The 13,897-nt window shown below is 43.6% G+C and overlaps 1 protein-coding gene and 1 non-coding gene across 8 annotated transcripts; one reads left to right on the forward strand and one right to left on the reverse strand.

The window, feature by feature from the left end:
• Nucleotides 1–1,195: 1,195 nt before the first annotated feature.
• Nucleotides 1,196–1,283, reverse strand: trnay-gua (transfer RNA tyrosine (anticodon GUA)). Its single transcript is given in 2 exon segments — nucleotides 1,196–1,231; nucleotides 1,247–1,283. It is a non-coding gene; the product is annotated as a tRNA-Tyr (tRNA).
• LOC114451602 (netrin-4-like) lies at nucleotides 1,277–13,606 on the forward strand. 7 transcript variants are annotated; one of them, XM_028430358.1, is made up of 13 exons: nucleotides 1,277–1,574; nucleotides 3,669–3,939; nucleotides 5,258–6,421; nucleotides 6,576–7,132; nucleotides 7,723–7,995; nucleotides 8,679–8,805; nucleotides 8,988–9,176; nucleotides 10,229–10,436; nucleotides 10,557–10,669; nucleotides 10,826–10,894; nucleotides 11,545–11,718; nucleotides 12,102–12,240; nucleotides 12,737–13,606. In XM_028430358.1, coding segments are annotated over exons 3-13 (1,935 nt in total). In that variant the 5' UTR covers nucleotides 1,277–1,574; nucleotides 3,669–3,939; nucleotides 5,258–6,336; the 3' UTR covers nucleotides 12,738–13,606. The 7 variants fall into 7 exon arrangements, with proteins under 7 accessions (XP_028286159.1, XP_028286154.1, XP_028286155.1 ...); XM_028430353.1 differs by having other exon boundaries at nucleotides 3,669–3,780; nucleotides 3,884–3,939; nucleotides 12,102–13,606; XM_028430354.1 differs by having other exon boundaries at nucleotides 3,669–3,780; nucleotides 3,884–3,939; nucleotides 6,012–6,421; nucleotides 12,102–13,606.
• Nucleotides 13,607–13,897: the final 291 nt, after the last annotated feature.

Below are 13,897 nucleotides of genomic sequence, written 5' to 3' on the forward strand. Positions count from 1 at the left end.
AGATGTACCATTTGTGTTGAACCTTAGGGAAGTAATGTGTGTTTAAATTTAGCAGAAGCCTCTTTGTCCAGCTGTCATACAGGACCTACCTGCTCCGGCAGAAAAGCCTTGAGGAGGCAACAAAAAGAAGATCAACTGTAATGTCACAGTTCCAGTAAAACCGCCTTCAGTCACCTAAATACAAAGGTTGCACTAATGGTTTACTTTGTTTACCATGGATGTCATAAGGACAGATTACAGCAGTGACAGGGAGGGACTTCACAGACAAATGTAAAGAAAAGCTGCACTTCTGTACAAACCACAAACATAAGCCCAAAGTGCAACACTCATATAAACAACTCTACAATAGAGAGTCAAATGCAAACATTTGGTACGTGTTAGAAGCATTTATTAGTCCTACATATTGGTCCAAAAATCCAAGTAGTAGCTTGAGTAGTTTGAGGGCTGACTACATACATCCTACAATCAGCCCTGCGGTCTTACATATTTGTAATAACGCTTCAAAAATCACTCTCTAAACAATGTCAAAATGTTGTTACTAAAAGCACACTGCCACAGTAGAAAAAAAAATGTAATCACTATCTCGTTATAACGTCAAATGCTATCACGTTATAACGACATATAATCTCGTTATAACGACATATTTTCTCGTTATAACGTCAAAACTTATCTCGTTATAACGTGATAAGACGCTATGTCGTTATAACGACATACATTTTATTGCTGTAATAAAAAATGAACTGTTTAAGTAGCCTAACCTAACCGGTTTGCTGCTGCACAGTGGACGATACAGTATGCTGATCTGTGCGCAGTAAAGACAGAATCTCCCCATGGCTTAATCCAAGCATGAAATACAACTTTTTAATTAAATCTTGTAAATGAGTCATTTTCCGATGTGAGCAGCAAACCGGTTAGGTTAGGCTACTTATAAACAATTCATTTTTTATTACAGCAATAAAATGTATCTCGTTATAACGACATAGCGTCTTATCACGTTATAACGAGATAAGTTTTGACGTTAAAACGAGATACGGTTTGACGTTATAACGAGTTAATATGTCGTTATAACGAGATAATATCTCGTTATAACGAGATAATATGTCGTTATAACGAGATGGTGATTAAATTTTTTTTTCTACTGTGGCAGTTCAGTGCTTCCGTATTTAAGCGCTCGAATTAAGAAAAAAAACACATCTCCTTCGAGCCGGATTCGAACCAGCGACCTAAGGATATCAGCTGTTAGCCTCTACAGTCCTCCGCTCTACCAACTGAGCTATCGAAGGGACGGTAACCACGAACAGCATGCTGCTACATTTACGGCTAACATGAAACAAGAAATCAGTGACTACATATATTTACGTACGTTAACAAATACTTTAAATACCGCGAACCCTTCATGTCAACTAGTCGTGAACGGACATCACCGGATGTACGTTACACAGCTTTCGAAAGCATGCTAACTACTGCTATTCATTAGCTTTGTACTAACGTAAAGTTAGCAAGAACCATGTCGTTACAAAGTCCCTTGGAACTGCCCATGTGTGGCTAAACCTTTGAATTAGCGTCAACAAAACGTAAGTAAATGTGCAACCACACAAGTATCCTACCAACAAGTATCGTTAGGGTTAATTTGGCCGACATTAGCTACATGTTAACGAGATACCTGAAGCTACGCACACACCGGAACACGGAAAAGTTGTATTTTCACTCATTACCTCATCTTATTTATAAATAAGTAACTCTAACATAACAAAAGATGTCAGATCATTCATCATGATTGATCATGTGTGAGTGGTTGTATCTGCAATCATGAAAGATAACCGTCAGTTCAGACCGGTTAGAGAATCTGTTTGAGGACAAATGTAGCTTCGTTGCTTCGGTTAAAAACCTTGAAGACATCTGGACAGTGGAAGGGTGCGTGGACTTGTTTAAAGATATATTTTGGCCATTTTAACTGTAATCGTTTTGACTGTAAAAGCTTTACGGATATAGAGGAGTGATGCGAAGCAAATGGTCCCAGGCTGGAATCGAACTCGGACACGACGGGCAGCTACAGTGGGAACTGACTCCTCCTGTGTAGGAGGCATCCGTTTTAACCACTAGGTGGCACTATTACATCATTTTACGTACACGTGTTGAGAAAGCATGTCTTTTTTTCCAATGCTGCACTACATCTGATTATTTTCTGTTCCTTATAACAAGGCGTGGTATTCAAATTCAAAAGTATATGTGCCTCACTGTATGACCTTCAGTACATGTGAGGACAAGAGGATCTGGTCAGCTGACAGGATATTTCAGGTGTTGTATCACAATCTTAAATGTTTGTTTTGGTTTGTTGTTTTTATTACTGTAGTTAATAAGCACGTCTTTCAGCACAGGGGAAAAAAGATCACAGAGAAAGAAATCAACAGAACAAAAAAAGTGAGTCAGTGAATTCTATTAAAGCAGGACCACCTGTCAGACTGCTCTCTGATGTATTCATCTTGTTCTGACCTGTCTGGCAGTGAGACAGCGTCTTACATGTGTAGTTAGTTACTCCTACACAACAGCACGGGGATGGACAGGGAGCCTAAAGCAGGGTCACAGTGATGAGGCAGCAGACATTCCTCTCATAACACTGGCTCCTCCTTAGCTTCATCCTTCACTCAGATTAGCATCCTGCCAGTAGTATAGTAAGTGGTAAAGATAATGTAAATGCCTTTACTGTGGTAAATTATCTGTTATACAGCTGTAGAGCTGTGGGTTTTATGGTGGTCTAAGATGGATAGGAAGCAGTGACGCTGCTGCTCAGTATCCCACTCTGTAGACTATGGTAAGAACTCTGGTCCAGTCTTCAAGGTCCACTCAGACACTGTGTCATGTACTGACATTATCTTTTCGTTAGCTGTCTGCTGTCACGCAGGGCCATCTCATGTCCTGCCAGACTAAAAGCAAAAGCAGATGGAACATTTTGTTTTGTCCATCTGGTGGTAGTTTAATTCCTCTCATGATCCCTCGTTTCGTTTGTTTTCATCTACATCCATGTATTTCTCGCTGTCTTGGTATATATTCTATTTTCCTGGGTTTTAGTTTAATTTGCCCTGTTTTGGTTTTGTTTCCTGTTTTATTTTTAAGTGCTGTTTCTCTGTGTATCTCTGTCTGTTTTACTTCCTTGCTTTGTTGATTACTTGCCCCACCTTCAGTGTTTTCACCTGTGTGTTGTTATTCCTCTTTTATTTAAGTCTTGTTGCTTCTGTTTGTGTTTGTCAGTCGGTCTTGTGTTGTTCGGGTCTTGGTTTCTCTGCATCTTCTTCTGCATCTTCTATGTCTACTCTTGTGTTTCCTCCTGAGTTGCCTCCTTATACTCTGGGGGTGATTTTCTTTTATTTCTTTACCTGATTCGTTTGTACTTTGTGCCTTTAGGTTTCTGGCATATTTGGTTATGAGCTTCTTCTTCTTCTTCTTTTTTTTTGCTTTTCTCCCTGTGTTGTGTATTTGGACCCAGTATAAATCCAGACAAACCTCACCAGTCATCTGTAATGGCAGTCCTTTGTGCCTCTTTACCTCAGCTATCATTTAACAGACACACAAAAGAAGGACTCACACCTGTGGTTTGTTCCTGCTTCCTCTCACACTGTTAATAATACTCTGTCATTTCTGCTTCTTCTTCTTCTATTCATCCCATGTAGCAGTCGACAGGACTATAGGTGCTCTCTGTGAGCCCTCTGTGGACTTCCGTTCTCCTCCCACAACACTAAACAATAAAAATGGGACACGTCCGCCTGCCTGACTTATATGAAGGTGAAACTCCCACAGGTTTCTGTGTCCACACTCGCACTCGTTAAATCAGGCTTGTGCTCAGTCATCTGTTTAATTTCTTTCCTGTGTCATACTAAACTTCCAGAAGCTGGTGAAGGGGAATGTGTGTTTGGATCCTATACCTGTTACTATATAATATAAGTAAGTGTGTTACATCATAGGAAGAGCAGCATTGTGTTTATGTAATACAGACCCTGTTACATTTTTCTGCCATTATAGATTAAACCGTCTGTAGAAATGTGGGTGGGGAAATGTTATGGCTAGGATCAAGCAGACAGATAGCTAAGATGATAAACGTCATAAAAACAGAGGAGCAACCAGTGACGGCGGGTGTTTAGAGCTCTCTGTTTAATGCTTAGCCTACGGGGCGAAAGCACCATCCCATTTTGCCTGGAGGATGTCTGGCTTCTTGTCTGGCTTTTACAGGAGAGTAGACAGATTACTTGCAAAGGGGTTGAGGCGGTTCAATGAGCTGTGAGGGTACTAGGTGACATGGCAGCACGAGGGGAGGGAACCATATCCTTTTACAGTCTGGAAATAAAGCTGGCCGGCCGGCAGCCCCCCTGTCTGTCATGTTATTGGGTCGTTAGATGACGCTGTGGAGGTCCAGCTGCAGACGGCAGCACACAGGAAACAGGGGTACTTAATGCCATTATTTCATGTGTCATTGAATTCACCTATTGAGTTAAGTGAAATGTCAGGCCTCATTATTGCAGTATTAAAAAGGGTTTTGTGTCACTCTAAAGTTTTAGCTATAGCTTAGGTTAGCATTATGACTGAAAATAGCCAGCCTGGCCTTATCTGAAACAGCCCATTCTGATCAGAATATCCTGTTTAGAGCAGTTCTTGGCATTTCAAGCCAATAAAAAAAGGCAAAGAAGCTTGTTACAGGTGACACAATGTTTGCCCTGTGTGCTATATAATGTGCTATATAGACAGGGTCAAACCATGATGACATCCTAAAAATAACCAAGTGGTTTAAAGCCTAAATGTAACTGTAAGTCCAAAAAAGCGATGGATCCAGACGAGTTGTTGTCTTTTAGAGAAGTTAAAAATATTCTGACACGTGTCAACCACACCTGGGCCTGGCTTCCAGGATTCTGCAAAGGCTGCATGAGTTGTCACAAAACAACTCCTGGAAGTGACTGCATTCAGAAGCAGTCTGGCACACAGGCCCAAATTATACAGAGATATTTTTGTAAGCTTTTAGTGTTTGATAGTCAGATTTTATTGATTTAGGACAAAGCCAAGCTAAGCTAAGCTAAGCTAAGCTAAGCTACAGATGTGACAGTTGTATCCGTCCCAGGAAAAGAAACAGTCGTGTTTCCTAAAATGTCAAACCATCCCTTTAATGATATGGCTGAGTAGAAGTTGTGTAACAAAGAAAAACAACAAACAGCTGGAATTAAAGAGAGTGAAGGAATCTTGCTTGTAATGTGCGCCGCTTTCATCCTGCCAGGGGAATACACCACAGACTGGCTGAGATTAGACATCCTTCCTGCAGCATTTTTCATGGTCACTCCTGGGATTTGAGGATTGAAAAACATGCAAGTGATGTGCAAAGAGAACGGCTAAAGGTGCATCGGCCCTTGCCCTGATGGATCATCTGGAGACAAGCGAATTAACCCATGAAAATGTAAAAAAACACAGACATGAACCCTGTCCCCTTTAAACGGAAGAGGCCGTCAGTGTGACAAGAGTCCAGGAATGTAACCCCCCCCCAACCACCACCACCTCCTGTATGCTTTACCATATACATGGACACATGTGAGCGGATGATTCATGTGACAGGCCATCTGTATCTGCATGTATTCCCACGTATGATGTATATTCTTCACTCATCACACCGTCCATGCTTTTCACTGCACTTTCCCAGCTGAAATGTCTCTTTCTACTGAGGGTCTGTCGCTCCTAAAGTTAAAAAAAAAAGGCATGCAAGTGGAAGATCTTTGGGTCAAGGGTTGTGTGTCTGCTCAGGTTGCTGGACTGTTGTCTGTCTGACAGTGCAGGTAACATGTGGTTAATGAGTGGCAGTTAGAAATTGGGATTTGTGGCAGGAACGTTGTCTCAGTTATTGTTTCATAACATCAGCGGATACATGTTAAAGGTAGAAAATGCACTTTGGGTTTGTGTGTATGAACGTAATAAAAGTAAATTCATTTGACAATTTAACACAGTTTATTTAATAAGTATCACTGTCTCTTTTTGAACAGCCTAAATTTCAGGAGTCAGTGGGAGTGGTCTGGGAAAAGACCAGAGGGGGGCGGTGCTAATCTCTTCATATTCCCAAATGTCAATGAAATTCCCCACAGCAAAACGGAATCCCGAGGTGCGTGAGATGGAATCATTTAAGGAATTTAAGGCAGAGCTCTCACATAATAAGAGTTAAGTCTGACGAGACATTTATATAGATCCCGCAGATGGTCTCCAAGCGTCTGCGTCGTATCCTTAGTTATTCACAGCTGGATGTCCTTGAATTGTTAAAAAAGTGCGTTCAAGCTTTCGCAGAATAGACTTTATAGTAAAAGTTTGGTTTTGATGCCGAGTTTCAGCTCCTTCACAATGAGACTGTGGGCTTTGCTGCTCGTTTTCCCGGTGTGCGCATCCTCTCCCCTTTCAGCCGGTGAGTGTGAACCTGAACCTGTTTAAGACTTTTACGCATGAACTTTATGAATACGTAAATTATTAAAACGGGCATGTAGAATGGCAAACGCATGTGTGCGCATAATACCAATATATTTCTGGGCCTTTCCAACATGTCATATTATCTCCACCAGCACCCTCCAAAGACAAAGATCCAGCCGTGGAGCGTCGCTGCTCTGGGCGAGCCTGCAATCCTCGCATGGGCAACTTGGCCCAGGGCAGAGTTCTGAGCACCCAGTCTGTCTGCGGCTCCAACTCCTCGGAGCCCTACTGCTTCTTCAAACAGACTTCTGCCCCCCGCAGCAGGGAGTCCTGCTCGTCCGCGAAATGCAGCCAGTGTAACTCTGCCATCCCCATCCTGGCGCACCCTCCCTCTGCCATGAGCGACTCTTCATTCCGGTACCCTGACACCTGGTGGCAGTCAGCTCAAGGGGTGAAGGAGGAGACGCTCCAGCTGGACCTGGAGACGGAGTTCCTCTTCACGCATCTCATCCTTGTGTTCCGCTCACCACGACCTGCTGCCATGGTGCTGGAGCGCTCCCAGGACCACGGGCGCACATGGGGGACCCTCAGATACTTTGCCAGTAACTGTGAGGAGATGTTTGGTCTGACAGAAGGCTCCCCTGCTGGAGAAAGTGGAGCAATTTGTACCTCCAAGTATTCAGGAGCCTTTCCTTGTGCAGGGGGAGAGGTGAGTCTCTGATATACTGGTACCATTTCAAAACTAATCCCTGTGATGGGCTGTGCGTTCTGAGCCTCTAACTGAATCCACATGCACAGTAATAATTTCCTTGTTCTTCACTTTTACCTTTTTTTTTATCCTCACAACAAAATCTGATTCAGGTTATTTCATGAGTTCAGTATCAGAGTCTTTCACAGGTTAGATTAACAAGATTGGTTTCAAATTAATGCCTAGAATAAATTTCCTGTTCTGTCCTGTAACAATCGTTTGTGTTAATCAGGAGCATATCTACAATTTTACACATCTGTTTGAGGATGTATCAGAAAGATAAACATTCACCAAAGCTTATGAGAAAGAAGAAGAACTATCCGTCCATGTTTACATTGGAGCAGGTCACATGTTCCCAGAATAGCTGCTATAAGAAAAGCATGAAAAGAAAAACCAGATGATGTGTGTTTCTTGTTTGGCAGGCCAAAAAAAAAGAAAAAAAAAGAGGACACAGAATTTATGTTTTCTTCACGGTTCGTCAGTGTCTCTATGGATGCATTTTACACTTGTCAAAGAGGCTCTCACGAGTGAAATAACACTTCAATCTCCAGGTGATCTACAGAGCACTGTCGCCCTGGCACTCAGTGGATCCCTTCGGACCAGCTGCTCAGGACCAGCTCATGATTACCAACCTAAGAGTCCGTCTGCTGCAGAGCCAGCCGTGTCCCTGTCAGGCCAAACATCCCGGCGCCGCTGCCCTCCCCACAGATCATTACGCCATCTATGATTTTATTGTCAAAGGGAGTTGCCTTTGCAACGGACATGCCGACCACTGCATGCCAGTGAAGGGACATCAGCCCAGTCAACAGAAGACCAGTAACATGGTGAGGAAATCACACTATACTGTAGTGAAAACAAACTCAGATGTGTCATGTTGATGCCTTTTATTTTCCTGCTTTGTTGACGTAGTGAGAGGGTGCGTTGATGGTTTGGGGGGTTTTGTTCCCACCACTCCCTTGTTAGTCAGCTGTGTGTGCTGGTATGTGCTCCTGAAGCTGAGGGCTGCAGTGAAGACTGGATATTACCTAACCATTACAGGGATTTAAACATGTGCAAACCATAATTATAGTATTCAGACTAATACTTTAACAACCCACAGTCCCAGTCATGTTATTCTCTTTCCTGTAAGTGCAGAATATGAGCACCAGTTTATTCCCAGGGGGTGTAGACACACGGCACAGGCAGTTGTAAACACCGTCATTGTGCAGGTTAGGTATTAGCGTGATGCACTACTTCAGATGGAGAGTAGGTACAGTATGTGCACATCACATGTAGTGGGGTAAGGCTATTTCAAATCAGCAGCAATTACCCGGTAATACTAGCACAAATCATTTGTTTATATTGAAATCAATCATCTTTTTAATTGACATTTTATAAACAATTTTAGTGCAAAGTTTTAAAAACGTTGCTTCTTCTGGACATAAAACATTCAGTGATAGTCAGCGAATAATGATGCAATAAAAGGCGATTAATGGGCCACTTCCTGTCTGTTGTGCCTCTCTGTCAGGTCCATGGCAAGTGTGTTTGCAGACACAACACAGCAGGTGGCCACTGTGAGCGCTGTGCCCCTCTCTACAATGACCAACCCTGGCAGGCTGCCAATGGCATCACAGGGACGCCGCATGAATGCCAGAGTGAGTGATGGGCCAAGAGAGTCAAACAGAGAGTAGGACACACAGCATGTTGACTTATCTCAAAAATGAATTTAATCTCATAAATCACACGCGACCTTTTGAACGCTGATGAATATCAGAGCAGTTCGTTTTTTTGTAACATCTCCTTCTTTCTTTCTTTTTTTGTGTGTGTCCACACCAAGAGTGTAAGTGTAATGGTCATGCCAAGAGCTGTCACTTTAGTCGAGGACTGTGGCTCTCAGCAGGACGGCGGAGTGGCGGCGTGTGTGACGACTGCCTCCATAACACAGAAGGTCGTCACTGCCAGAACTGTAAGAAAGGTTTCTACAGAGACCCTAGCCGACCAAAAACTGCTCCAGACACCTGCAAAGGTAAGGCCGTTGTTTGTTTCTTTTAGTGCTTTGCACGGACACCAGCTGAGAACTCCAGTTAAGAGGTGCAGCCTCTAACATTTGGAGGGCAATAGGCTAATTATCATGGCACGAAGCAGAGGTACTGGTTAAAAGATTTACACAAAGGCTAGATGACCTAAGCAGGGGAGAAAGACTGCAAGGCTCAAGCAAGGTTTAGGGCAGGGGAGAGCAGCCAGGTGTAGTAGAAACTCATGGTGCTTTCTAGCATATTAAGCATACTGTATAGTGGCTTGATTGTAGTAGTGGTTGTAGCTGGTGGAGCGCTGCTGGGGCTTCAGATGGCTGCCTCCACTCCTGCAATCAAGCAAGCACAAGGAGGGAGACATGACAGACAGACAGAGAGAGAGAGAAAGGCTGCAGGCAGAGGAGGCAGAGCAGGCAGAAGCAGAGGGCGTGACAGTAATGGATATTTGATTTTTCTTTTGTACACCCCAGATTAAAGCACACCGATCTCTTTTGATAAGCGTATCTGCCACAGCATTGCCTCACCAGTGATGAGACACTCGGATGATTCCAGCCCGCTCCTTCGCAGGAATCTCCATCGTTCTTGCGTACTTTAACTGCGTTACTGTTTTGGAATGTGACTGTAATTGCAAACAATGGAGCAATTTCTCATGGTCCATCCGGGCACATTTTTTCCATTCTTGGCCTTTCCCCCCCCCTCCCTTCAGGCATGCTACAGCATTTTTAAGACCAAACATGCCTTGTTAGGAAACAACTGAACCAAGTTAGCAACAAAACACTATGTGACATCAGAAGGACGCGTCAGGCAGCGAGCCTGACAGCGGACAGAGCGAGGGTTTCACTGTTTGTTTCGCTGCAGCTGCTTCAAGCACGTTGACTCCCCTCTTGTCACTTGTTAAGCTGATGATAAAATACATTTAATTTTCTTACTGCCGTGGGAGTTCACTAAGTGAGCTTGTCCTCTTTGTGTTCATAATGTATGCTGAGTGGAGACGTAACAGAGATGTTAACATGCAGCCCTCTTGGCACCTCTCTCTCCTCTGCAGCCTGTTCTTGCCACCCCGCAGGCACCGTCCTCTCAGGTGGGAGCACTCTCTGTAACCCTAGCAGTGGGGAGTGCACTTGTAGACCTGGTGTTGGAGGCCCCCGCTGCGACAGCTGCTTGATGGGATACTGGGGGCTTCGTGAATATGGCTGCCGTCCATGTGATTGCACAGGAAACTGTGACCCTTACACCGGTGACTGCATCTCTGGGTGAGAGCCAAGACTTCATCATCATATGTATTAGCAAGAATAAATCTGTATGAAGCAAACTGATGTGCTGAGCACTGACTGGGACCCTGCCTCTGACTGGTTTCTACCTCTGCGGCACAGCTCAGATGTGGAGGTCTTCTATACAGCCACTGGCCACATGGGACAGAGCAGCAATAGTAGTGAGACGGCACTCTTCAGGGTAGAGGAGCTTTTCTCTGCACTGCACCACTCTGGTGAGTCACAGGTCACATCACACTTAATAATACTGCACGCCCATCAGCACGCACACACACAAATTGTAGTTATTTTGATCTTGAAATCTACACATTATGTTAAAATCATTCATGCTAATTTATTTATTTTATATATTTATGATTTTGCTTTGCCAGAAAAATGTGAATGTGTAGAAGTGGGACTTAGCAGCCCCAAACTTTTCTGTGTGGCAGAATATGATTATGGTAAGTGGACTTTTATTTATTTATTTATTTTTAATAATTGTGTATTATCATAATAGTGACATCCTTTGAAAAAAAATTAAGATCATTGTAGAAATGAAGGTGGGACAATTAATGAACTAAACAAATTATCATCATTCCAGGTCACGTGACCCAAACGTCACCGTCACAATGATGTCTAATGTCTTTGACAACATTTGTAGTCCCATTGTTAACAAGGAGCAAAAACAGACGGAAGTACTATTAGGATTAATAATAATTATTCATTAATAATTGAATTTGTTAACCACACACATCAGAATAGAAGAAGGTTCATTGTACAGGTACTGATAGTTAGACCTGCTTTAAACTCTTGGTCGAACACACAGTTCAGACCTGTGCTGGAGGTGAAACAACATAATGGCATTTTTGTAGCTCTTTATTAAGGCTTTTTTTTGTCAAGCGTGTCCAGGAAAAGACCTTCTGAGAACAGTGCTCTGATTGTGTTTGAGGACAGAGAAGGCTTTGCACAGCTGCACTGGAGGCTTTGTAGTGGTGCCTTTGTGTGAAAACTGTTTCCCCCTTCAACCTCACAGATATATTTTAGGAGTAGAAAGTCACTTTCAGTGCTTGGACTGATTCTCACACATCTTATTTATCTGTTTGGTCTGCAGTCCTGGTGGTGAAGGTGATGTCCGCTCGTGATAAAGGCTCTCACGCAGAGGTGGAAGTCAAGGTCAGGAAGGTCTTTTATCAGAACCCTCACATGAAGATCCAGAGGGGAGGTGTCATCCTAGACCCAGAGTCTTGGACCTCTCAAGGCTGCACCTGCCCAATCCTCAATCCAGGTTAGCTGCAGCCACAGTACTTCCAGTGGACAATTATTGCTCGCTGTGCAGAAGTGGGTAATTAGTCGACTCTTTGAGAGGACAATCTGCCAGCTTTGTGCTGAGTACGAGATCACTGTCGCTGCACGCGGAGGCTTTGAGAGGGTGCCAGCGTTTTAGCATCACTCATTTAGATCTGACATTTACAGTTTAAAGATTAGAGCCACTTTTCTGTTATGAGACTCTGCAGTCATTATTTTTGTCAACAGACATTAGAATGAGCCAGAGCAGGGATGTTTAGCCCGTCATTACAGCCATATAATGATCATTTTCACAGCAATTTTCTTTTTGTTTTGAGTATTTAGGTGACTTTCATTAATGTTTCTCTCTCTCCAACCCTGAAGGATCAGAGTATGTAGTGGCTGGTCATGAGGACTGGAAGACTGGCCGACTTGTTGTTAACACCAAGAGCCTTGTTAAACCATGGAAGTCGAGCCTGGGACGCAAAATCCTCCACATTCTCAGAAAGGACTGCAGCCGCTGGTAGGCCATGCTCAAGAACCGCAGTGGACAGAGTGATGAGAGAGATGGAGGATGGAGGAGGTGGATCCTGCGGGATGTACAGATGATATGTGGGCAGTGTTTGGACACCTTGGTGAAAACCAAACCTGTGCCTGTGGCTATTTCCTCTGTCTCCATTAAGGAGTCCCAAACTCCACAGGTCTGTGATATAAATGAGCACACACTCAGAGCAGATACCTTGACACATCACAGTCAGTGTGGGATCAAAGACAGCAGAGCTAGCCATGAAGACTTTCATTCAGAAGAAGCTGGTGTGGTTTTGCTCTGCCTCTCAGCCCATTAGTCTCTGCAGATTATTTCTAAAGCAGCACGGAGTGCATGTTAAATACTCACTTACACTTTATTTCCTGGCCAAAGTTGCTGCACAGTCCTGTCCTGCTGTATTTATTTCACCGAGAACTGTTTACGTTGAAATGTTTCCGAAGGCACAGACTGAATTATCCTTGTTGTCTCATAGATATTGGTGATAAATCGTGAGTGAGTCAACATCAGGATGTGTGAGTATGTGTGGGGGAGAGTCTGGGACTGTGCAGGTCAGAACAAGTATCTCCTGGAGAGAGCGGATAAAAAAAAAAAAAAAAAAAACATTAGAGGAATCAGGCAGCTTAATCTGAACTCTTCTGCTCTGCTCTGGTGCACTTGCCCGCCCGCTGTCTGACAAGAGCAAAGCACACTCCTCACTCCACCCTCTCTTTGGTCTGCAGCACATGCAACTGACTAAACACTCGGGACCTGCTTTAGAGCCAGTTCTGTTACAAGAGAGGAGGATTGTCCCTTGTTCTTGAAAGACCATCGTCCATCCGATGAGGTTTTTACATATGAGAAGGCCGCTTTGATTGGCTGTGTGTGAAAAAGAGTGCACACACACACACACACAAGCTGTCTTTACATATGCTTCTTTTTTTGGCCTGTGACTCCTGTTCCCCCCCCCCCCCCCCCCCCCCCAAAAATAAATATGTATTAAAAGACTGGCTAATAATTGACATCCCAGTGTGGCCATTTTTGATTCAGACCCAGTTAAGAATAGGCCTCATCTGCTGTCTCCAAGGAGAAGGTCAAACTGTGTGAGGAGGAATGGTGCATTCCTCAGCTGTGGCATCACCACCCCCGTCCTTGTCCCAAAGACTTTACCAAAATAAGAGAAAATGGACTGGAGATTTTCTCTTAGAGGACAAAGTGACGATTTAGGGTGCATGAATGTACTCTGCCATTGATGTGATATTTATATTGCTATTTCTGTGTGTCCTGTTTGTTCTCTGCACCCCCCCCCCCACCCCCACCACCATCTAAGTGCATAAACTAAGCATTAGTGTGCTCATTCTTAATACTTCTGGGAAAAAAGTCTATTTCATTCCATGGTCACATTATGCTGATGCACAAGGCTATGAATAGCCCGATGTATCTTACTCCAACAACAACTTCACTGCCCCTGAGGTGGAGTCTGGATGTTTAACCCATGTTTTAGTACCGCCCTCCATTGGTAAAAGGGGAGCAATACACCTCTGAATGGTTAAAATCTTTGTCACACACACACACACACAGTTGCTTGCTTATCCTGATGTTTAGGGTTAAATGTCCTGTTTTGAGGATCATGCTGTGTCTGAAGTGGTCGAGTATG

The sequence above is a fragment of the Parambassis ranga genome, chromosome 19, assembly GCF_900634625.1.
Source record: "Parambassis ranga chromosome 19, fParRan2.1, whole genome shotgun sequence".
Taxonomy (NCBI): domain Eukaryota; kingdom Metazoa; phylum Chordata; class Actinopteri; family Ambassidae; genus Parambassis; species Parambassis ranga.

Coding starts and splice junctions, on each gene's coding strand:
- LOC114451602 (XM_028430353.1), top strand. CDS start 6,337: ATGCCGAGTTTCAGCTCCTTCACAATGAGACTGTGGGCTTTGCTGCTC. Junction 8,806..8,987: donor GACGCCGCATGAATGCCAGA/GTGAGTGATGGG, acceptor GTCCACACCAAG/AGTGTAAGTGTAATGGTCAT. Junction 10,895..11,544: donor TGTGGCAGAATATGATTATG/GTAAGTGGACTT, acceptor TTTGGTCTGCAG/TCCTGGTGGTGAAGGTGATG.